Source organism: Symsagittifera roscoffensis, chromosome 10, assembly GCF_963678635.1.
Source record: "Symsagittifera roscoffensis chromosome 10, txSymRosc1.1, whole genome shotgun sequence".
NCBI lineage: Eukaryota > Metazoa > Xenacoelomorpha > Acoela > Convolutidae > Symsagittifera > Symsagittifera roscoffensis.
The window spans coordinates 36800080-36826752 of NC_087071.1; the positions used below are offsets into that span (position 1 = coordinate 36800080).

At 34.1% G+C, this 26673-nt stretch overlaps 1 protein-coding gene across 1 annotated transcript; it reads right to left on the minus strand.

The window, feature by feature from the left end:
* Positions 1-609: 609 nt before the first annotated feature.
* LOC134855653 (putative uncharacterized protein DDB_G0286901) lies at positions 610-26640 on the minus strand. Its single transcript, XM_063872219.1, has 9 exons — positions 26461-26640; positions 12228-14830; positions 10690-10765; positions 9908-10137; positions 9224-9468; positions 6644-6821; positions 3452-3599; positions 2793-2860; positions 610-1629 (listed from the first exon to the last, which is right to left on the minus strand). Exons 2-9 carry the CDS (start codon positions 13678-13680, stop codon positions 1421-1423), a joined length of 2607 nt encoding a protein of 868 aa, XP_063728289.1. The 5' UTR covers positions 13681-14830; positions 26461-26640; the 3' UTR covers positions 610-1420.
* Between the last annotated feature and the right edge of the window lie 33 nt (positions 26641-26673).

Sequence of the window (26673 nt, forward strand, 5' to 3'; positions counted from 1 at the left end):
GTTAAGATGATATCACCGTCAAATTACTGGCGGACTTTTGAACTCTTATTGACCCAAATTAAAACGACGATCAAAGCTCACTCTGAAAACTTGAACTTAATTATTGCAAAAATCAACCGAATACTGACCGGAATTGTCGAATGATCAGAAGTTCAATTAAGTTCAAATTTTCAAAACAAGCATAGGATAGCAGCATTAAGCTAAGAAAAATGACCACCAACGTTTTCAGCATCTCTTGGCCTGAACTATCCCGCCGCCACTATTAAAAAGAACTGCCAATAGATAGAATAATAGTATAATCTTAACAAGTAAATTAGTCCTTTTCATTCTAAACTTTGTACCGTTGAGGCGATATAGTTACTCAGAACCAAAAAAAAATTCCAAAGTCAACTCTTTTCCAGCCCCTCTTAACGAAAAAATCACTTAACTCGCTCAACTTTAACTTCAATGGAAGACTAAAAAAAACGGATATAATATCTCAAAACGGAAACGGCCAAAAAAGAGTTACCCTTTTTCATAATTAGAGAAAATGGACTATAATAGTAAAGCATGAGCATCCCGCGCCCGACTACATGTAAAGTAACTGCGTAAAGTTATAGTACAAAAATATATACTTTTAATCAAGTTTCAACAAAAAGCAACAGAACATCGTACACTTAAAAACACGTTTAGTAAGTAATACACTGGAAGCAAATGATTAAATGATTTCACTTTTCATAATAATAGGTTTTGTTTGCTGTCATCCGACTTTTTCGCAAAATTTTAGCCCAATTTAATGCAATAGTAAATTTCAGAAAAAGGCGAAATGGGGCCAAAATTTTCGCAAAAAACGTTTATCGATAATGGCATGGTCAACATATCGTTTTAAGCCATAGTATAGTCATAATATCAAACTATAATACCAAAATGTAGGGTTTAACTTATTTGCAATGAAAACAAAAAGAAAGTAATAAACATAACCAGTAAGTCAGTTAGTTATAAAAACACCCTCACATAAGCATGAAAATATCAGACACGAAATAAACGAAAAGTACGAGAGTAAATCAGGTTTGTTTAGAAATAACCTAACACACCACAACAAGTTCTATATAGTTTAAACATCAGTAGGACAAGTTAAACATCATAATCATACGGAGCACTTTTAAACATCAAATAGCGTGATATAAAGAGTACAGCAAAGCACAGAATCATCCATTAAACTTTTGGAAAGAAAACCAAGTTTAAGTTAATATCAAGTTTTTTCTAATATATAAAGTTTTTCTTAATCATAAAGCAAGTTTTTTCTCATTGTCACAGCAGATTACGTCATATGTCCAGGGCGAAATTTCCACTGTTCACGTGTCATAACCTGTATATATCACTTTGTGACGTAACCATTACATCACAATGTTGCACATGTCTGTATGACGTAAGAATTACATCACACAGTTGCCATCTCGAGACGTACAGCATAGCCATGGTCTATGAGTATCTGGGCGACACTCTCGAATTTCCCGTCGCGTCTCACAATGAGATCGACCAGAGGCATATCACTCATGTTCCAGCCCTTCAGGAATGCCTGGGGAGTTCCGCTCTGGGAAATGAGTTCTTCCAGGAATTTGGTCGCCTCGGCACTAAAGTCTGGCTCGTCTGAAACATACTTTTTTTACTTTTCAAACGAGGCAATACACTACTGATTTTACGAAACGGACTGAAGCATCGAATTGCTAAAATTAACTTGAAATTGGGAAGACATTGTGTAGTTATTTCTAAAATGAGACTTTTCGAACCCAGAGCGGTAATGATCAAGTATTTCCATTGAAACTGAAAACTAATCATTCAATATGGATTGATTGTTTAAGGTTGTATATTTCTTTTGTCAATCAAAATGATATCATGCGTAAGTTTGACAGCACCTTCCATGAACTTCAGTAAATTCAGAACTTATCGGTTCATGCACTGTTTGTTCATGGCTTGCTTAAGTTTTCAGTCAATAATTTGCTTTAATATAACTTGCCTAATGAGCTTTTATTTTCTAAAAAATCCGCAATAAAACTCAGATCTTCTTCTCAGCTTTAAAAAAACTATTTTGCTCTAAGAGAATTGAATCAGCGTCACAGCAGAAAAGTGGACCGAGGCTCTTTAATGCCTGAAGCGAGAGTAAGTTTACGATTGGAAAACTTGGGAAATTGAGCAAACAGTACATTTTGGTTTCAATAAACAAATTCAGGTTTAATTATTTTAACAGGTTAATTAAGGTTTTAACATTTTTTAAAGAACTTTCTCGGAATTTTCTGGTTCGATACAAAATCTAAATTGGTTTCTAAAGGCAGATAAATGGCTACAATGTTGTAGCTGCTGTCGCTTAGTTGCCTCCGCACTCTTAAACTTTCAACTCTGATTTGACTTTGACTAAAATTTCCATTAAAAAATGTGAAAATTTTGTAGTATCTTTATATTTATAATTTTTTTTTTAATTCAATTAAGTTTAAAAGTTGACTTTAGCAGGGAAGATGATTTGACATCGGTCCTCTTAAATATCCGTGGTTTATCAAAATTACACAGAAATAGAAACAATTTCAAACCTTAATTTTGCAATATTGGTTGTAATCAATATATACAGAAGATATAATGGATTTCTTTTATAAATATGACAACTCAAAGTACAGCTGAGAACTGAGAAAAAATTAATTACAAAGAGTATTTCTTGTAATTTAGAGACAAGCAATCAAACACAAACGCACTTGCTTATAGCATACATCATTGAAGGAACCAACAGTCAAAACTGAACTTGTAACTGAACTTGAACTTACCGTTTGGAGGTGTGACCTCGGATAGGAATACTTCGGTAGCTTGGAAGGGTAGACTCAAAAAGTCCGTTCTGAAACAAAAATTCACGTAAATATCACCAGTTTTATCCACTCACTGAAATTTCCAGAACGCTCAGCTCAAGCAAGGTATCAGAAGGCCATGAAAATTAAAGTTCATAAATTTTTCAAACATCTATAGCCCATCTGTCTATATTTCACTCCACTGAAATATCAAACCGACGTAAAATGAATTTTTGAAATACCTCAAACTTTCCTCCAATATTTTCCAAATAATCCAAGAAATGATGAATCTGAGAAATTTTTAAAAGTAAATTTGATTATTCAGGCGAACTTGTGCTCAAAAAAAAACTATTTTTTTAATACTCAATAGGCCATATATTGTTTTTAAAGTAAATACCAAATTGTTGGAAATATCTTTTTCACTCAAAGAATCTAACGAACATTATTTATCTAAAACTTCTCAATTGGACGTCGGAAATCAATTTTTTACTCACTTCAGCATGTAAAAACGGTTGTTAAAATCTAATGAACCCAAAAGCAATGGTTTTTGACCAATTCGGGCGCTAAATAATTGCTATCATTTAAACATTAACGGAACTGAATTCAGACTATCCGCACTTTTGGCATTTCTCCATACACACCTGATCTGTTTGACATTGTGTCGTGGCATCTCCCTGTATCCTCCCATGTCCAGAAATCGGACTGTGATCACATTCTCATCGTCAGTAACTCCCACCACCTGACTGCGACACCACTTCCCGTCCAAGAACGCCGCCGAGATAGTGCCCACTGGAACAAGTCAGAATTTATTCACGATTATCAGTTAAAACTGAACCAAACAAAGTTTATTCCACAGATCAATTTACACTCAGTAAGTCAGTTTTTTTTTCACCGAAGAAAAAATAATAGTGCAATCTGCCAATTTTGAACATTTTTTGAAAGCAAATTGAATTTTTCAGGCGAACTTGCCTCAAAAACTAACGTTTTCGTGCGGAAGTTTTCTCAAATAAGCCAATTTTAAAGTTTTTATTCAGGATATTTCACGAACAGTATAGCAAAACTACAAAAGGACCTCGTCTATAAACGCACAGAGCCGATAACTAATTAGAAACATTGTACTTGTCGCATTTATAAAAAAAACTCAGATAAAAAACTTATATTCAATTTATTTAGTTATAGAAATAACCTTTAGTTTTCATAGTTGCAGCTTTTCAAATTTAAAGCATTCATGTTAAACAAATTCACCTAGCGTCTGAAGTCAATACTAACTTTCATATCCCTCGAGCCAAAAAAGAAATTACAACCTTTTCAGCACTTCAAAACTTAAATTCGGGGAAATGGTTTTAACCCTGACGATTTGTACTAATAAGCACAAAACTTCTTTAAGGCTAATATTTGCCCTGGCTGAATTAAAATTTCAGTTTATAACCAAGAACAAAGATAGAGAAAGTTGAAAAGAACAGAAGATACAAAATAAAATCCCTCTAATAAATAAATTGACAAACCTGCGTCTTCAAAACAACATACACAAGATAAAAGTAAGGAAGAAGAACTATAACAATTGCGCTTATCGCAAAAAAATCATCAAGAAAAATATAAACACAAATTCTGCTTTAAGCTGACAGAAAAAAAACGTGATTTTTGCATCACGGTTTTTGGTCGCTCAAAACTTTCAATTAGATACGGCACGACATCTCTTTTGGCACTGGAGGTTAAACAAACTGATCATTTTTAACAACAAGAAAATTATTATTCTACCAAATTGCTATGAATAGCAAATTGTGTTTTGACCAGTCAGGGGCGGATCCCGGATTTTCGAGGGAGCGGGTTTTTTAAAATTGCCGTGCATTTTTGTTTTCTGAGCTCTCTCAAATCAGTATAAAGACCCCCTTTGACCAAATTTTTGCACCGTAGGCAGATTTTAAAACAACAGGACAAAACTGCGTTTTAAGGCATTTTTGGAGAAAATATTGACCAAAAATCGCACGCGCGCTCCCCTTCAAAATTGGTATTTATTGGCGCCAAAGGCGCCATTAGAAAAAAAATTAGCGTCGGTCAGCGAAAAGGGATGTCCTAAAACAGTATCAAAGGGGACCCTTTGGGTTGGCAGTGGGTCGAATCCCCGAGGAGGAAGGGGGGCTAAATCTACCCCTGAGCACAGTGATGATGATCCAAAAAAGATTCAGAAGAAATGCTTCAGTTTTCGGTTTCATTTTTATTCATTCATTTTTTAATGAAACATCCAAGTTTTAACAACCCGTTAAAAATAGCTTCAGACTAAAGCTTTATCTGGTCAATTTTGGTGATTGAATGGACTCGTTTGATTCGTGATTGACACACATCGATATACGACATAGTAATAAAACTAGAACAAAGCCAACCAACAGTTCAAAACGGTGGGTATTCACAAGTACCAAAATGATAAATCTGTCCCATTTGTACCAAAATAAAAATCAATCGCGTTAGCACCAAAAATATTCAATTGGCCAAAGACTACTGAGCCGATCATTTTGAGGTCTTGGTTTAAGGTCGCCGGTAGGCGCGCTGAGCAGGGTCGCGGCAATAACAGGCTCCAATTTTCTTACCCTCTGTTGCCAAGCTGGCAACACGTTTGCGCGACTGCGGCAGTCACTATTCTGCTGTTTAGTTTTCTTCTGTTGGAACAGTAGACCATTAAATTTATAATTCGTTGGCTCACAATTTGACCAATCAGACATCGAGTTGAATAATTTTGGTACAAATGGGACCGATTTTTAATTTTGGTACAAATGAACCTTGGTGGTACAAATTGGACTTCACCGTTCAAAACCTTTCAATAAACGCAAAAAAAATACAGCAAAATGAGTTGCCAGCTTTCGAATTTCAAAGAAAAAAATATGTGACCCTAGAGCTCCTCGAATTTCATGAATTTATCATTGGCACAGTTTTGATAGAAATTTAATTCAACTTGAGAAAACTTGATCATACGACAACCGTTTTACTACGATGCGAAATCAAAAATCTGAAATCCAAATTCGAAACAAGAACTCGATCACGTTTTTAGTCACCTTTACACTTTTGATGTTCCATACTGGAGTTAACAAAGAAAATGAACTGATTTTTGTCAATCACCGTCATTGGCGCAAATTGCTCTGTTGTTATCGGAGAACATAATTTGTCTTCCAATTAGCAAACGAAATTGAAGCGAACTTAAAAATGCAAAGTCAAACCATCAAAAAACTGAGCGCGAACAAATTGCAAGTCTTCTAAAAGAAAAAAAGTTGCTAATTCGTTTCCCAAAATTTAAATACTTCTCATTTATTTTGGCAGGTAAATTATCTTTTAATTGAACGATAAACAAGGTTTCTCTCTCTATGTTTACACGTAATGGAACTTCAGCCGCGGCTATGACAATTGCGCTTTTGGTACAGTCGGAACGAGGAAACGAGACGTTTTTTTTATCTTATTATATCCAAAAAGAATCATTACACAGAGGCGAAGCTGCACTTCGAAAACACAAGCAAGACAACGGCAAAAAATTATCTCTAATTTGGTCAATAGTGAAAAAGTAAACTAATAAAACATCTGCTGAGCCGGAATCTTCAATGCGACAAAAATACGTAACAATATGACAACTTTGGCGTTTAAAGTAGAAAAAATAAATTTTCAGCCAAAAAGAATGGTAACAAAGGGGTTTGATCTTTTACGGATTGTCGCAATTCGTATCAAGCGACAATTCGTATCAATGTTTAATCTGATGGTGCCAGCCGCAACTAAAAGAAACAAATGAAAATTTAATCAATACAAGAGCAATTAAAACAAGTTGAAGCCTAATTAGTATAAAAGATACTGACGTGCGATGGGGTACGGGAGCTCTGGGACTGTGGGGTTGGAGTAGCAGTCCCTCATACAGTCATGCAGTCTGTCCAGATTGAAGAAGGAGTTGTGTGTGGGTTGTTGCAGGAAGAAGTGGCCAGCCGTCTTCACACTGCACACCAACACGTCAAAGTACGCAGACTGCGGCAGCTGCAGCTACAACGCAAAAACACTTATAAACTCAACTTTAAGAATTGAAATTTTTAAAGAGCAAACATATCCATACTCTTTTTAGTTAAATAAATGTAAGCCGCCCGAGAAACTGGCAACCAAATAGAGAATATAGCCAGCAGAGAGCTGCGAAAGTCAATGCCAAGGACTCCCACTTTTATGCGCTTTTTCAAATTTCGAAGAAACAAATACATCAGCTTCAAGTACTTTAGAATTAACAATTTACACTTATTTCATTAATCTGAACCAATTAGAGATGATCGTTTCCAAAAGTAATTTTTTCTGAAACTCTAAAATCTACGTTCAAAAAACGTTCGAAGTAATTCACGTTATTTCAACTCTTGTTAAAGTAGAGCGTATTTTGCTTTCCTTTCAGCAAATTAATTTAAATGAACTTGAAAAGAAATCAAAAATCTAACCACAAAATCAAATTCGAGCGTGATCAAATTTCAAAATATCATCCAGAAAATAAAACAATTTATGATTGGAATTTTTTTGCTAATATTTACCCAGTTTGAGAAAACAGGATGAAAAATTAATATTTATTTCGCTGGGAAATCTTTAAATTACCCTTTCAAAATTAGAGGTCGATCACGTTTAAGTGACCTTTAAAATTTCGTTGTTCGATAGTGGAGTGTGCCTTCCTTTAACAATGAACATGAATTAAACTTAAGAAATCAAACGTCAAACCACCAAAAAACAAAATTGAGCGTGAACAAATTTCAAGACTTTTCTTGATAGAAAAAACTATTTAAAAACACCAAGACATATGAAAGAAACTTCACTATGTCCAACACGATAGGTAATGAATTAAATACTAGAATTTTATCTAATTCATGAGAATATTTTAGATAGGAGATAACTTGAAAGAGTCGCTTAATTTTAGAGCAACTACAAAGTTGCACTAAATTTAAGAGTTGCACAATTTTTTACATATATTGGTGAATAATAAATAATCAGTTTTCTTCGAACGTCGGAACAATAATGGCGAACAATTTCTACTGTAAGCTATTTCTTGTAAATTACTGCTGCATTTTTTCTCTCGTGTAAACGTTCAGCTAGTTACTTCTGGCCACCCAGCACATCGAAGCAACCGAAATGATTATTCAGACACAGAGGCAAGGCTGCGCTTCGCAAACACTAGCGAGAACACGACAAAAAGAATCTATGTAAAGAGCAATAGGAAAAAGTAGAAACAAGCCTCGAATTAGTAAAATTTCGGCTCCGCGTCGGATTCGATCCTGCAACCTAGATATTTTGAGTCGCACACACTAACCACTCAGCCACAGATGCTTACTGTCACAAAAACACTAGCCACAAATAGAGCAGAGAACAGATGCTATGAACCTTCAATGCTACAGATTGTGATTATAGCAAAAGTGCCACCAAATGAACACTTTCAATGAACTACTTTATTTGCGAGTTGGGTTAGAAAAAAAAGAAGGTTCGTACTATTACACTAACATTAGCAAGCTAGCAAGTGTGGAAAGACGAAAAAAAAGATAGATTGAGAGAAAACAACAACCTGTAACTTGGATGTTGGAGGTAATTGTATCTAGAACGCATTAGACTTCAACGTTTGACTCTTATTTGAAATTTTTTTGTTATTCTTAATGAAACACAGCATTTAGAAAATCTAGCGGGTCTTATGCACAAAACTGCCGGGTCTTCTGCATAAAACGGCTCAAAATCACTTATAAATTATTTTGAGCTAAAATTGATCAAATCTTAGCCAATCAAATTCAAGCAACATAGTCAGACAATTCGATCAAAACTTCCAGCAGATAAAAAATATTAGCCAAAAGTACCAAATTGGGAAACTTTTTTAATAATAGCATTATTTTCAAGTCAGTTGAGAAATTTTGGCCAGACGAGAAAAATCCAGTAAAATGGCTTCAGCAAGATAAAATTTCTATAAATTTAGTTATTTCGGCCAACAATTTCATCTGCTGGAAATTTTGATTGAAATGCCGGACCATGTTCTTTGATTTTCAGTGTCCATTTAGCCCATCAGATTCAACCTTATTAATTTGAGGTTGAATCTGAACAAAAAAGATGTAGAAATACTGACTTTGGGCCGTTTAGTGCATAAAACCCAGTCTAGCTAAGCAAAAATACTTCAACTGAAACGGCATTTCAACGATGGAGAGTCAGAAAATCCATCATGAATTGACATTTCATAATCATTTCATGCCCAAGCTATAAAAAATCACCTGGAACTGTAGCTCATATTTAACTTCAGGCACTTCGATTGGTACCATCATTAAATCATGCTGTTGAGGGGGGACGATTTGAGCATGCTGGGGGTCACCCGCAACAAAAGGGCCTGGGAGGGGGACAACGGGAGAACATGCAGATATCTCATTGCCGGTTGGGCTCCTACTTACGTAGGTATGTGCCGCCGGGAGAATCTGGGTGGTCGGACCCGCCGCTACCCCTGTTGCCGCCGCAACACCTCCCGCAACTACAGCTGCTCCACCGGGTGACGCCGTCGGGAACTGGGGCGCCATAGGGAATCCGAGGAACCCAGCCAAACCTTCCATGGTATAGAAGAGTCCAGTATCGAAGTCGATCTCCTTCCGGAACTTCTTTTCCAGCAGTCGGTGACATACTTGGATCTGTTCCAGTGTTCCTACAAACAATTTTATGGTCTTTCAACGAGGAAAAAACTGATGATCGCAACACGGATTTAGGATATTCGCAAGAATACACTGTTTTTCGATAATTTCATCGATCTAGTTTAGGTCAACCAAAATGATTATCCGGTTCTTCTAAAATACTTAAATATCCTATTTTATCAATACTTTTATAACCTATTAAGTTACGGTTAATTGGTCACAAATGTATGCCACAACTACAAAAAGGGGGACTTTGAGGGAGTCAACTTCCTGACTGAGTCGTTGTTGTCTATAAACACGTGAAACTATACCGAATTTTTCATTTATGAAGTTTCTTGTAGCTATATGAAAATGTGCTCAAAAACAAATGAGAAAAATATAAACATCTGAATGATGTTTTTGCTCCAATATTCAAAATATGAATATGATGTTTTTGCTCCAAAAAACGCTTACCTCGTACGACAAGCAATTGCTTCCTTCTTGAATTCTCGATGTCCTTAATAATCACTTTGCATCCCGTTTTATCCCTCAACTCCTTCACGTTGCGACCCGCCTTGCCGATTATCTTTCCTCCAACGTGCGTCGGAATCTCAACTTCCCACGATAAGTATTCTTCCAGCGGCGGGTTGAAATATTCCGGAGATCCGGAACTGCGCATCAATCCACTATCAGTTGAAGCCTCGCTAAACATACACCAACGGTAATAACTCGGATAACGGTGATGATAGTAATAATACGGATTCATTTCAGGCTGCAAAATTGCCCGCCCTTATTTTTAAGGGCGTCCAGAAATTGCAAAAAATGAAGAAAACAACCACTTTAAGGTTTGTTTTCACAGGAGGGCTCATGTAACACTAGGATTAAAACGAAACATCCTCATTATAAAATTGTTCGCATTGACTATCTATAGTTTTTGTTACCGTTTCAACTCGCAATTGGGCATATATCGTATTTATTTGGCGGCTTCATGTATTGAAAAAAATGACATTTAAACACGCAAAATACCAGCTAAATGTCTTTGTCTTGGCTTAATGGAAAAGAGCAAATCGAATAACACGCAGTAAGGAAGCCATTACAGTTCGACTATGTTTGTCAGTAAAAACACTTTTTCGGGCATATACTGTTTGTGTATTACCATCGCATGGTAAGTGGTGAACTGGTACAACATACTAGACTAAATCAGAAAAAAAGAGTGGAGAATATTAGACAGGAAATAATAGGATGCACTCGCTTACCTCGGAGAAGGGATTCCGTTTTGCAGATAGGTAATAGACGTTAGACTGCTCTCCCCACACGAAATGACTGCACTGTCTAAATAAGGGAAGGCCGTGCAGTTATAACAAGGGCAAAGCCTGTACATTTTTTAAACCAGTATTTGATGGCTTGTTCTGTACCAGCTTTTATGGTCGTTTCGACTAAATTTACAAGTCAGTTCCTGTGGGAGAAAACTAAAGAAGGAATTCAATTCCCTTTTGTATTTTTTCTATAAACTTACAGAATCAACTTTTTGAAAATTGACCGCGTTTCGTTTTTCTCAGTCCAATTTTTTTCAACAAAAAGTTTCACGATTAAAAAACCGCATTCGTCCAGCAACGAAAAGAGCAATGAAACAAAAACACGCGCAGGACAATTTCAATGCATGAAAAAACGTACGAAAACAGTTTCATTGAAATTCCGACGCCATTGCAAGAGAAACTCAAGCTTTTTGCTTAATTGATGCCTTAAAAAGGAAATGATCATCAAGAGATTGAAAATAGATTTAAGATTTTTTAAATTAAAATCTAAATCAAGCTGATATTGTAAAAAAACCATGCTTTAAAAAAATTTCGAGTTCGATGAAAATAATATAAAGCAGCAAGTTTCACATGAAATTTGCTGCTATCACATCAGGTGTCCAATACATTGACCAGACCCGAAAAAGAAAATTTAGGAAACGATCAAATAAATGAGGTATTGCTTTCCTAAGATCCCTTTTGAAGTATTTCAAATTTAAATGATGCTCCGTTTAGCATGGTATACTGAAAAAATTATTCTAAAAAATATCACATTCTTTTGAAAATCTTAGATTTTTAGGTCAAATCTTAGGTCCACTACATTATTACACGACTAACTTAATCGCAGCTTACTTAGGCAAGAGAAAAAATTTCCACAAGAATTGATTTCAAGCTTGTGAATCCGAGCAAGCATATGCAGAGAACGTAATCCGTAATCAGTATCTGGTAATTACGTCAATGAACTTGCATTAGCTTGTCCTCTTTTCTTTGGTAAAAACTAACTAATTTTTGAGAAAATTTGGTCAGTTATTGGGTATATTTGTGCCAGATTCCAATTTAAGGTCGTTAGAAGCGCCGCTCCTCGACGAAATTAGCCATTCAATCAATTGAATCAACGTGCACTCTTAATACATTTTAAGTGATCTTTACAATATCTTGGTTGATGAAACAAAATACCGGTCAGGGTTGAAATTTTCTTCGCTCGAAACTATCTTAAAGTTTTGTGTCTGCAAAGTCGCGTTTTTTGTCTACAAAATTAGAAATCAAAACCAAGACGTTGTTCACGTATGAGCTTCTTAGACATTTCAAATTCTTAAATTCTAAAAGAGTAGAACTACAATGGAAATTTCTCCTTAAAACCATAAATCAACCAAGAAAAACAAACCTACGAAGCATTTTTTTGAAGAAAAAATAACTAAATCCATAATTGCCTTTATTTCTTTTTCAATGGGTACAATTGAAGAAATACGTAAAAATTATAGGGAAAAATTGACACATACCAGGGTCGCTGAAATTGGGACTGATGACGGAAATCACTGAAGGGTCATTCAAGTAAATCTGCTCCATCATTGTTCCCATCTGCTCAATTTCCGAACCCCCATTATAACATCCATTACTGTTCACACCATTAACTGCCCCTCCATATATGGTATGATCATCTCCGTAACCATTAGCTGATCCCGAACCATTAGTATATGCGTTGTGTTTATTTCCAGGCGAATTTGACTTCTTCGAGTTTGATTTTCGTTTGGAATCCGGATCGTTTTCCTGGTTCGAGCAGTCACTTACATTTCCGTTCTGGTTTCCATCACAAGCAACAAGTAACCTTGAATCTTCTTTTTTATAGTCTCTGTTTTGAGAATTTTTGGCACTTTTTGGGTAACTGGAGTTTGAATTTGTTTGCAGCTTGTTGTTATTGTTATTGTGTTGGCTTGTGTAGTAACTGTTTACTTTTCCTGAATTATTACTTAATTCATGTTGACTGTTCATTTGTTTTTGGTATTGCGAAGTGTGGAAAATTAGAGGAGGTTGTTTAGAAGAGGTTATCTGTGATTGCGATTTTTTGACTGCGGAAGTTTTTGGCGTAACTGTTTTGGACGAAAGTTTCGCCTCCTGTTTCGAAGCTGATTTTCTACTTAAATCAGCACTGTTTAAGTTTTTCTGCTGATTATTCAGTTGGGATTTTTTGGGTGTAGTTTTCAGAGGACTTTTTGGGTTAACATAATAAACACTGTTTTCTGAAGGATTACTGTAAGATGTATCAGCACTGTGTTCTTTAAGAGTTTCTTCTACAATAGAAGCCCAAGAAATGTTGCTTTCGTCAAAGTCGGAGTTGGGCGAAACTTCGTTGCTCTGAACTTTTTTCACGTCTAAATCTGACATGTTTTCGGTTGTTTTCACGTTAATAATCTGCTCACAAGGCATAACTGATTCTGTTTCCGGGTTAGCAGAATTGACCGTAACGTTAGTTTCGTCGCACATACTTTCTTGTGACTTAAAATAACCGCCCAATAAATTTAAACCAGGGTTTGCTTCGTTAACACAATCTTCAATTGGCGTAATTTTATCTTCTTCAATAGGGTGATAAATAGAATCGTCTTCCTTTGCAGATTTTGAGTTACGATCGATGTCAAAATTTTTGTTTACTTGTTGTAAATCAGCTAATCTGCTGTTATTGACGTCTTTATTTGTTATCGTTTTCAGGGGCTCTGCAATCTCAAAATCGTTCTTAATTTGCCAATGGGCAGTTGAATAACTAAGATGATCAGAATCTGACCTATTGATGAAAGAATTTTTGGACGAGGATTTTTCTTGACTTTGACTTTGAATTGATTTGTTGAAGGAGTCGTTTTGTTTTCGCTTCTTGTTTGAAACTAAGTAATAGCAATAATAAACAGCAGCAATAGTTGTCAGTCCGCAAAAAGCTAGTACGGAATGAAGTTTTATTTTCATAATATGGATACGGCAAACATCAAGATGTCAAGGAGTTTATATCGCTCGTGATTGCACTGTAAATACCCAAGGTAAATAACGAGTAAACATCAACTAAGGTGTGAATAATATTGCAAATCAGTTTGATTACCAAGATAAATTTCATACAATATCGATTTGGGGTTTAACACAAATTTTGACCCCAATGTTATTATTCGAGAGGATAACTAGCAATCAGTACAGGCCTAATATTACTGATCAGTGATGTAAGAGTTGGTAATAAAGTTAAAGTTACTTAATTCTATTATGTAACTAGCTATCGCTCGGCTCAAAAGTAGCTTCGAGTTATGTTTTGATCGAAAAATTGACGAAGTAGAGAACTTGGTGTATAATAATTCAATTAGTTAATACTTACTTCGGCACAGGTAGAAACAGATCCAAAGTTTAATTCTATCGAGTTGAATTACTAACAAGGTAAAACAAGTTCAACGCAGCTGTTCGCTTATGAGTTAATTTCTGATTTGTAATAGTAAACCAGTAAGACCTTGCAAAAAGTTGTAAGTTAGTAATAAATTTATAAATTACCTCAGCTTAACAGATTATAACTAATAATATTCTACCGTTGATTGACGAACAACAGTAAAAAAAAAACGTAACAAACAGTATGAATAGCAAATGTCCGTGAAAAAAAAAACGCTTTGAAGAATCTTTAATGGGACTCTTTAATTTCGAAAAATCAAAATAAGACAACCTCTTAACTTTGACAACAAGCAATACAAACTAGATAAGGAAAACAAATAAATGTTCAGATTTTGACAATCAAAAATAAGATTGACTAATTTTCAACAACCGAAGCCATATAACTTTTCGAACAAAATAACTTTAGGTAAAAAACGATAACTTTTGTGTTGTCAATTTAGCGATCCAATTTTCAATCATCAGCTAATTTCGTAGAAGGCAAATAAAAGCAAGCTACTTCCAATTGCTTTTCAGGTGAGAGATAAAACTCATATTCTTCTTGAAAGTTTTCGATCGAAGATGAAGTCGGTTTGAGAAATTGAGAGGTTCCTTGGATTTTTTTGACGTTAAATTTTGCAATCACCTCGAACTCTTTTTCACTCTTGGACGCAACACACTTGAAAACAAACAGGACACACTACAATCACAGAATCTGAAACACAATTAAAAATAATTTTGGTTGAACAAAAGCGGAAGGTTAACACGGAAAGCCGGTTACTGTGCACGTATCACAGAATTTCCGACTATATTTTTAAAAGCTATACAAAAGTTTTTTTTGAAAATGCGTCAATTTTTGTTTTAGTTGAGATGAGGGTATCTAAACGAAAGCCACAAACTTCCAAAGTAAAAATAAATTAGGCACATTTGACATTTTTGACAAAAAAAGAAAAACAAAACTCCAAAACATTTTTGCAGAAAATTTTACTTATTGGTTCTTAAAATCTTATTTTGCCAAAAAGCGCTAAAAGAATTTTTGATAACAAATTTAACTTGAGTGAAACTAAGTTATAATTAATTTTAAGTTGAGATGAAACTTAACTATTATGTCTATGGCAAAACGAGAAAATTTAAATCAGTTGTTCTCATTGCTAAAAAAAATTTCGAATCGCCGTTCGAATCGCCATTGAAAGGGTTTTAATATGATATACCATTCGACCCATTCCGATGATTATTTGTGGTACCTTGCGAGACAAACAAAAAAACTAAGACACCCGAATACAAAATTCATGTCCAATTTCAATGATCGGAACAAAAAACCTAATCATAACTTGCTATTTTTTTAATATCCTATTGCTAAAAGGACATTAAAAAAGCAAAAATTTTGACAAAAGGAAAATTTTGACTAAAAAATCTCCACCTGCTATCCAGTAAAGTAGCTGTCATGCAAGTCACAAGCATTTTTATTCAAAAAAACAATGCTCGTTCAAAACGGTAGCAGGACTTTCTACCCTATGGCAATTTATACTACGCCTAACAGCAATATAATAATAGCCGCAGTCGCTTCAAGATAAAAGACCGTCAAATCTGATGACTGCCAAAAGATCAAGATTGGCACAAGAAAAAAGTTTTTTTTGTGAGATCAGCATCAAAATAACCATATCCATATCAGTATAATTAAAATCAGGTAGCAGTATTAAGATTTATTTTACTCGAACTGTCAGATTAACTAGTCTTGGGCGCCAAGAGAAACTATTTATTCACTAAACCGAACTTAAAATAGGGTTCAAAACTGATAACTAACGATAGTCAAATTCGTCCACAAATATTGCGCAATAGTGGCGCGATTTTAGTTGTAAAAATCACTAAACAGCCTTAAACTCTCATCGGATTACAGCCCAATCTAAGTAAATTCGGGCAAACAATCTTTGAGATGCCTAAAAAAGGATCTCGCTTCTAATTAAAGATGCTAGTCAAACTTAAATCAGGGTCATTCAGGACTCATCAAAAGGTTAAGCTTCGTCTATTGGCTAGAACATAGACCTCTTATTCGCTTATCAAGTTTGGCTATAATGATGATTCAAAGTTGGGTAACAGTTGCTCAGCAGAAGGTTTTATTGCGTAGGTTACCCTTTATTCAAATATTTGTTCACCGTACTTTGTTTACTGACTACCGAACTAAAAAGGAAATAACGGTTTTTGTTATCAGGGAGAGAATTTCGAAACAATCAAATAGTTTAATTGGAAATAGATTCAGATTTACAATTCTCCAACCGGAAATGGATTGAGGAAATTGCCTCACACAAAAACTGAAACCCGGTACGAAAATAAATTTACCGTAATTTCTATGCGGATGCACAGCTCTCGATTAAAATGGTTGACGTTTATTTACCAATGAAAAAATCGGTCAAATTCTCGACAATTGAGTTCAAGATTTTTGATAGCAAATACAAATAAGAGTTATCAAAATCTAGATAACGACAAACTGTTTTGACATGCAATCTCCTTAAAAGTGTGTTAATCATGTTATCAGAGATTAATTGTCATATAATTAATCAATAGAACTTTATCAATGGCAGTTTTATTACCAACTATAATTATTAAATCCTGGTAATTCCACAGATAACACGTCAATTAGTCATAGGACGCAAGATAAACCAAACCAGCCTTAGGATCCTTGATCCTCCTCTCGGTATTAATGATCCTAGCTCAATATTAATTAATTCAAGAGCGATCTTCAAAGATCGGCCTTAAAACATACTGCTTCATTGTGGTTTGATTCAGTGCCCAATGAAAAAATAGTATTTTAAGTGTTTTCAGTCGCCAATTATTAGCACGATGATCAGGAAAAATTCCTACGCTTTCGAAATTTTAACAAAACAAGCAAAAAAAACACGTGCACGTTTTGAAGAAAATATGTAAAAAAGAGGAAGCTTCGGAATAAATAAAAAATATTTTACAATTCTGCTAGAAAAATTACGAGATGGAAATTCAATTGAAAAAAAAAACTGTAAACTGGGAAGATCAGATGCGCAATACTCACAGTGTAGCCAGAATGGAGAAACTGGAGATCCTTAACATAACCAGTAATCTAAACTCACCTCATATGAAGATTAGTCGCCATGTTCATAACTTTTATTTTCAGCCAAAAAACTCCCATTTTTCGGGCGACAAAAAATCCTCCCGATCCAATATTGACTTGAAAAACTCATTTTTTGAACTATTTTATACAAAAGTATTCCAAAAGACCGATTTAAAATTCTAGACGTCTCGACGAGCATGTAAAAATAGAATCTGATGACAAACAACCCTAGGGATTATTAGAACGCATTTTTTTTCAGCATTTAAGTTCTTAGGTATTTAAGTAAAATTAAAAGAAGGAAACAGAAAAAAGACAAATGTTTTTTTTTGAAAAACTTCAATTTTCAAATTTCAAAGAAAACATAAATGGCCTCAAAGCTCTTTGCATTTTCATAACAATTTATGATTGACACATTTTTGATAAAATAAACCCAATTTGAGACAACTGCATAGGTAAAGTTTTTATTCCATTGGGAAATCTGAAAATTCAAATTTCAAATCCCCTTTCGAAATTAGAAGCCGATCACGATTTTGTGACCTTTACACTTTTGCTGTTCTATGGTGATTTACCTTCCTTTTACCAAAAGAAATGAACTGAAATTTCAAGCCCGAAAAGTCAAAAGAGCGTGAACAAATTAAGACTTTTTCCTGAAAAAAAACAAACCAAAAACCAAGATAGCCTATATAAGATACTGAAATACGGTCATCGAAACAAACGTGCTTTCTGCAAAGTGTACGCTCTTTTGGTGCTAATTACGAACAATTAAAGATAAATTTGCAGCAAAAAATTCAAAGCCATCACTTTTTGTAACAGAAACCTGAATTAGCTAATCTTAGCAATTTTGTGCCAAAAAAATGACAACTTACCTGTATGTAACAAAATCAAAAGTGACGAGGTGTAGCAAATCTTTCTTAGGAACAAAGCGCCCTAAAAATCTAAAAAACATACAGTTCCCTAAAAGTTTACTGCCTCGAATACATGAGAACTGGGGTTTACAAATCACCAAGTGCGAAAAACAACCATTTCAACAAAATTCTGTTGACCCTTGTGCGGGAAATGACAGTAGATAATGTCTGCGATGACTTTAACAAAAAATTAACTGTGGCGCAAGATAGCCAGGAGCTGACTGGAAAAATTGAAATACTTGATTTTAAAATGATATTTGAGCCAAAACATTTGAAAAAGTTATGCAGTACACTCGTAAAACCTTTTATTTGGTGTCGGCAACTTTTCCACTCAAACGATTTATCGAATCAAACCCAATTACTAATCATTATGGGGGTGATGTCAAATATAACAATGACTTAAAACTGTAAGGAGAAAAATTGCAAAATTAAAGCCAAGCTTTTAAAATCGATTTTGACTGCAATTAAATTAGAACTCGATCTAAACAAATTCGAAGATTGTGAAACAAGTAAAATTGATAAATTAAGTTTATACAGCAGCAAGTTCAAAACACTCTGGACGCCATTAAAAATTAAAAACTGATAATTTGGCACATTGCACACAATCAAGTCTATAGAAAACTTTCGACACAGTTGATCTTAACATCCGACTCAAATATGTTAGTTAACTATACGGCCTGATAGGAATCCCTCTTGATTTATTGAAATCATACCTCGCGATAGACAGCAATATGCTTTTCACTCAGCAACTTGTTCTACAACAGAAAAACTTAAAACTGGGATAGTACAGGGGTCTGTTCTAAAAATCCCTTGCTTTTTCTTACATAAAAAATAGATCTTCCTAAAACACCACAGAACAGTGAAAGTCAGCTGTATTGCGATGATAGAAATATTTTTGAAACACTGCGCGAAACTCCAGAACTTATAGTGGAAAATCAGAAACTGACAAAAACAAAGGCAAAACACAAACATTGATCACAAAGGCAAAATTATTGTTAACATTTGAGAAAAAATAAGATTTAAATAACTTGTTGAACAGAGGCGAACCTTTGATTGGCAAACACTAGCGAGAACTCGACAAAAGCAGCTTTATAAAATAGGAAAAAAATAAGCTTAGATTTAGTTAAACTTTGCTACTTATCTGATTCGAACTTGTAAGATCGAGATTTGGAGTCTCACTCCCTGCCATCACGGGCATAGCTATCGCCAGAGCTTAGCAATCGGCAAACACTATTCACAAAAAAAAATCAGCTACCTAGGCTCACTAAGTGCCAATGCGATGAAGCAAAAAAGGTACCAAATACGTATGGAGACATTTTTCATGTAAAAATTTGAAATATAGCAAATTCAGAGCATCCACACTAACTTTGCATGTAAAAGCTTGGAAAGCATGAAGCCATATTATGTAAATATACTTTTCGGAAAACAGCAAGATAAATTGAGTTAGAAAATTTCTGGTATTGAGTTTTTATTTTTGTTATGTTGTTTGAACCAACTTTTTCCAGTTCATTTAATGATTGAAAATTGCATCAACTGTGTTCTATCACTAATCGAGTGTCGAAGCACATGCTAAAAGCCGTAATCGTGCCACCAAAAGTGGCACTTAAATTTGCGACTTAGGTTGGAAAAAAAGAATAGTCGTACTATTACACTACGCTCACTAAAGCTCACTAGAGGGAACAGTTAGAAAAAAAAACATTTGATTCTTTTTCTAACCAACACGGCAGTTTCTCAGCTCAACTGTTCTCAACAGAAATTGCCAGCAATTAAAACAACCAATATATCAATATTGATATCTCAGTATACAGAATTGCCAAAAAAAACTTCATAAAGACAAATACAACAAAACAGTCAAGTTTTGGACCGCGTTGTGCCCCACAGAGTATGTAGATAAGGAAAAACGCGACATATGTTCAACCAAGGAGTTACAAGTTAAGACTAAATAAAAATACTCTCTCAAGTAATAAGACGAAATCATGCAAACCACAAAGTGAAGAATTTTATATTAACTCATCAAATCAATCATTGGATACCACGAATAAAATCACAAGCATCCAAAAAATCTTGCAAACCACAAATTGAATTATTTTATATTAACTCATCAAATCAATCATTGGATTCCACGAATGAAATCACAAGCATCCAAAAAAATTAACCCGAAACAAAAAAACTAATTTCTGTGCGAATACAGACAGACACAGTATATTTCTCTTATCAAATTTTAAAAATTCTTAATTAATTGAAACAAAATCTTACCGCATTAAAAAAGAAACATTCTTTGACTGATTGCGACTCTGCTTTGGTAACAAAGCATTTACAAATTTTAAATAATGAAAAACCAAATACATAAAAAAATCATAACAGCAGGAAAAAAAATTCATATTCAACAATTATCTTCAGGTTTGACAATGATTCAAAAAGACTATTCAATTCAAATATTAAACAATTCATCCATTTTACCTCAAGATAAGCCAAACTGGCTTTGTGCGATATTTTTTTTGGGATAAACAGTACATGGGTTATCATATAAATTCTTCACAAGATAAAGCGTACTAGAAAGATCTCGGCGGCAATTTACCATATGTAGTTGCCTTCTGCACTTGCTCAAGTTGGTGCTCTTCCACAGATAAATTCATTCTTTTTCTTGGAGCGTTCCGCAACTAATAATAATTTTTTTAGTATTTTTTTGCTGCAAGATTGAGCGAAATTGCCATTCTTAGGCTCTTTGAAATGGTTTGACAAAAATAAAACACTTTTTCATCGTTCGCTTACTCCTTAGACTAAGTTAGAGTTAATAAAAGACCGACCCAGGAGGGATCCCGAGAAGGGACTTTACACAGAAACTAACGAATCACAAAAAAGGCAAATTTTCGAATTCAATGAGACGAATCGATTAATTATCCTTCAAAATCATTGCAGTCTCTGTTAACTTTACTGGACAAATTTAAGCGCAAACTCAATCTTGTATTTTAAACCATGTTATATCGCCAGAAACAGGTCAGTAGTTTTGTTTTACAAGGAACTATTCAATTTTATCTGAAAATGTTTCACATCGCGTGAAAAATTTTGTTAACTCCGCTTATTTGAAAAAGAACTCAATTCAGGAAAGAAAGAATTTATTTCTTCAATTGTATAAATATGAAAGATATGCAAATAATATCAATATAAGACCTGATTATATTTATATCCATCAACAATTATACAACGGAAGTGGATAGACAAAGGGCAAATTCAATGCCCACTGAGAGTCTACCCAGTGCTTACTTGACAAAGTAATTAATAATGCAATAATGAATAAAACGTATTATAATTATTTAACTCATGGGTTACTTAAGAAAAAAACTTTTAATACAATTTTATGTCACTCACTGTCATTTACGTATAATGCATGAGGGCGATGCCCCACTTCACTCGAAGTCAGAAAATTACAGAAAAAAAATCAAAAAATCCGATTTTTTGAGAAACTCCTATAAATCAGAAAATCGTCAGTATCCCGAGTACTAGCAAAAATTGAGCGGTCATTAATATGAGTTAGATTACCAACCTGTATTAGTGGCCAGATAGTATTTAACTACCTGTCTTATGAGTTCTTTATTGGCAAAGAAAGAGGAAAAAAAGTTTTTGGAAATTTTCTAAAAAATCGTCGATATCTCGAAAACTAGCAACAATTGAGGAGCCATAATTCTGTGCTAGATTCCCAGCCTACAGGGATGGCCTGATAGCATTTAACCAGCTGTTTAATGATTTTTTTGTTCTTTTTTATTAAAGAAAAAAAAACCTTAAGTTTTTGGGAAACTTCTGAAAAATCTTAAAATTGTCGATATCTCGAAAACTAGCAACATTTGAGGGTTCATATTCCATTTGAGGGTTCAATTCGATGCAAACTTTGGTGCAGAAAGCGAAAATTACCATTTCCAGACCCAAAACAAACTGTGCATGAAAACATTTTTTTCATTCTTTGACAGAGGGTTGATCTAAAAATTTGTTCTGGGTCTATGTAAGAAATTCGAATAAACGATGTCAAAAATCATCCTTGAAAACAGGCATTTTAGAGATTTGCGCTCAATTTTGTTCACTGGCATGTTTATTCAAGGCGAGAGTTTTTAAAAGCATAAAGAAACAGTTCTTCACTGAAATTTACGCTACTTCAGGGCTTTTCTAAATAAAAAAAAAACGTTATCAATAACAAGAAAAACTAATAAATAGGGAAGAGCAAATCAATAAACAGATTCAGTAATAAAAATTAGGAAGATAACGCAGTTGCCTCAGTGACAACTTGAACAAACTGCCTAATTGCAAATATCGGCTGAGGTTTGAAAGGTTCGTTCAACCTCCAGTGAATAAAAAGTACACATTAACTGAACCATTTTATGCCGCTATTCCCAAGAAATCGAATAATAACAAGTCAGATAATTTGAAAAGGCGATTACCAATGCACCAAAATAACTAGCAATATCTAGACGTAAACAATTTTTCCCGCTAGAGGTTAAAAATCTTCGAAGGAGAAATTTAAGCTTTTGAAATTAATGACGTTTTTCATAACCTAACGAATCATTTTTAAAGTCAATTTTTAAGTAAAGTTTAAAGATACGATTAAGGGCAAATTTAGAGACAAGCCCTCAATCGAATTCGTATCTATCCCCACTCGGCCTTGGTACCGGTCGTACTACTGATACCTTATGTAGATGGGTGGCCTTGGTGAACCATTTAGGGGGTCAAATTATGAACGTTCTAAAACAATCAGTTCATTTACAAAATATTTACAATCCGGATCAATTGAAAACATAGTTGTATAAATGCCCATGGGAAATCCAAGGACATGGGAAAACTCTTTGATACTTAAGCCGACAATTTCCATATTGGACCAACTTGAAACCCAACTGTTGAGAGTGGAGAAAGTTCGCATATTGCAGAAACGTAGCAAATGTTTTTCCCACTTTCGTATACATTAGAATGAATTTATAATGATGCAAAAATCACAAATCAACAATTGAAAAAATAAAGGTGTGATTAACTGAAACAACAGAACGAAAATGATTACAAATTTTGGAGTTCAAAAATATAATTGAAAAAGATCATGAATGACTCAGCAACTTAAATTAAACATGATTATTGTTCCGACTTTCGATACGAAAGTAACGGAATATTTGTGCTCGGGGTGGGTTTTTTTTTTCTTCAGACAAATTTCGACTTTTTAACTAGCCATTTTTGACTGAATTTTTTAATATCATTCAAAAGGTATTGTTGTCCTGAGCTTAAATTTGAAAAGATATTTCACCTGTGATCATTTTTCGCAAAGTTAAGAGGGTTTAAAGATTGCCATTTTGACCAAATTGGAACAATTAACGCGCAATATAATTCGCGCTATTAACGCGTAAGCGAGATTTAATCCGTCTTATAAATCGTTCCAAATTGGTTGAACGAAGCTTATTTGCCATAATTGATTTGTTACAAGGAACGAAATCTATCTTTTTGTAATTTATATGGCGTGTGGGGGGATGATTTTCATAAAAAATTTCAAATTGTAGAAAAAAAATTTCATTTTATTTTATTTCATTTATTTTTTTATGTATTACTGCTGCTCAATAAACCTTAAAAGGCAGTCGGAACATTCAGGGCTTCGCCCTGATACGAGCAGTCTTGTTATATTTAGTATAGAAACGAACGACGTCAAATTTACGCAGCAGTCGATATAACAAAATCTGCTGTACTTTCTTTTCTATTCAAGCAGTGTCAAAACATTACAAAGACCGAAAACAAAATGAGCCAAAAAATTATCATCAGAGCCGAAAACAAGATGTCATAGAAAAATTGTGAGCCATAATGTTTTGAATTTCGAAATTTTAAAACCCCATAACTCCTGACACAAAAACATAACGAATAAGGCGAGTTTTGAAATTTGAATTAAAACATGCCAAGACAACAGAATGTGAAATTAGCATCGAAAGAAAAAATAATAAGCGGTAAGAAAGCCGAAAATATCTTGGAAGAAACCTTTTGAGCCGAAAAAAAAAGACTGAAGTAAAATTATCAAGTCCCGCTCACCCTCAAAACAATCACACAAAACTTAAATTGCTCGAAACCTATGAAACAGAAAAAAGCCGAAAAAATGCTATTATGATAAACTTTAGATTCGATTAATTTTTTTAGTATTTCGTGCAATCCAGGGATGGTATTCACATTATGTTTCCCATGAAAACATTGAAAAAAGGTCAGGAAGTCGATTATAAGCCGAAATCATTTGGGCAGAATAAACTTTGTAAGCCAAAAAGAAACAAGACTGCTCGTATCAGGGCGAAGCCCTGAATGTTCCGACTGCCCTTTAAGGTTTATGGAGCAGTAATAACATTAAAAAATTCAATGAAATGAAACAAAATGAAAATTTTTTTCTTCTAAAATTTAAAATTTTTTATGAAAATCATCCCCCCCCACACGCCATATAAAGTACAAAAGGATAAATTTCGCATCTTGTAACAAACCAATTATGGCAAACAAGCTTCTTTTAACAAATTTGGAACGATTTCTAAGACGGATTAACTCTCCGCTTACGCGTTATTAGCGCGAAATATATCGCGCGTTAATTGTCCCAAATTGACCAAAATGGCAATCTTTAAACCCCCGTAACTTTACGAATAATAATCACAGGTGAAATATCTTTTCAAATTTGAGCTCAGGACAACAATATCTTTCGAATGATATAAAAAAATTCCGTCAAAAATGGCTAGTTAAAAAGTCGAAATTTGTCTGAAGAAAAAAAAAACCCACCCCGAGCACAAATATTCCGTTACTTTCGTATCGAAAGTCGGAACACAAAAGAGAGGTTATACGAAGTCAAGGCTATTAAGATTACAAATAAACAAAAAACTAAAACACTAAAAGCAACTACAATGTAACTTGCGTACAGCAAAAAAAAGTATGATGTGGCAACTAAGCCGACAAAACATAAGCAGACAAATAATAAGCTGACATTTTTTGAAATGGAAAATTTACCGTTTGAAACGAAAAAAAAACATATCCTGTCAGATTTGAAGCCAAGACATTTTCAGGCGTATTCTTTACTTCCAGACCGAAAGTACCGGAGATGCAAAAAAAATTGAATTCATTGTGAGCTGAAACTAAATTTACTATCTCTAATTTTAACCGTGAAAAAAAAAGTTTTTTTTTTTACGGGGAAAAAAGTCTAACACCCGATAGCAATAGCCTTGCTTATCGCAAGGATTTTTAAAAAATTAAACATTTTCACAAAGCCAATATGAAATAAAGATAGCCGGTTACTGTGCTAGCATAGCAGCACAGAATGTTCCGATAAAAGTCTTAAAAATATCAGTGTCGTTTTTTCTGTGTGATGTGATAAAAGGATCTGAACGGAAAAGTAGAATAAGCATATTTGACAATCATAGTAAAAACAAGCATATTAGACAAAAAATTTTGTCGAAAAACCACTAGTAAAGCGAAAAAAAATCGTAGAAAAAATTTTCAGGTATTTTTCGAGTTTTTGATTCCTAGAATGACGCTAAAAATTCTAAACACTAACTTTTACTTCAAAAAAAACTAAATTTTTAAGGCTTAAATTAGGCATAAATAATCTAATATCAGCCTGCTCTCTCGCACGAAATTAGACATTAATCAAAACATTTCAGACCGGTTTTTCTCGACAATTTTTTTTGGAAATTTTATGTCGTTCGATTAAGACGTAAATGGCTTTAATTTGATATATCATTAGACTCAGATTATATTACCAGTGTATTTGTGGCACCAAACTATACCAGTGTATTTGTGGTACCTGATTTTGCGTGAAAAATCAAGTTGAAAAAACAAAAATGAAAATACGAAGTTCCTCCCCATTTTCAATGGTCGGAACAACAAATCGGAGTGGAACTTTTCAATGTTCTCAAATACAAAAGTTAACATCATTTCAGCTAAGAAAACTTGAAACCTATATCTCGATGGCTAAGTCCATCTCCGGGCTCCGGAAACCCTTCTCCAAAAAAATAAACCACAAAAACTGAACATTATTCTGTTACGTTTGCTTCTTTTTTCAAATATAAATATATTAAAAATTATCTGCTTAATTCTGCATCAATTACTCGGTCGAAACGCTCCAGTACTATTCGCACAGCAACCAGAAAATTTGGTTCATTGCTAAAAAGTCTTACCAGCATTAAAACTTACCGATATAGGACACTAGATCTTAGGCATGCAATTGTCACTAGAGACAGCTAAAGAAGACACATAAGAACATTTTTCCTCTGGCCAAAAAGTCACAGAGCCTGTTGAAACTTTGAAAGAAAATTGTCTGACCTAATTCACTGGTCAGCAAAAAAGCATTCCAAAATATGGTCAAAATTAGATACTAACCTTTTAGTCGATGACTCAAAAAGACAACCGCAAATTAGACTTTTAATTCAATTTTTTCTTTCTTTTTTGAAGTCACTAGTACTAAGATAAAAAGCTACAAGATTTGTAATATTAATTTAACTCCTAAAACTTGCAAACAACTGTAGAACTAAAGAGTGAATGGCAATAAATGTTTCTTCTTTTTTGCAAATACTTGCTAAAGGAGTGCAAATA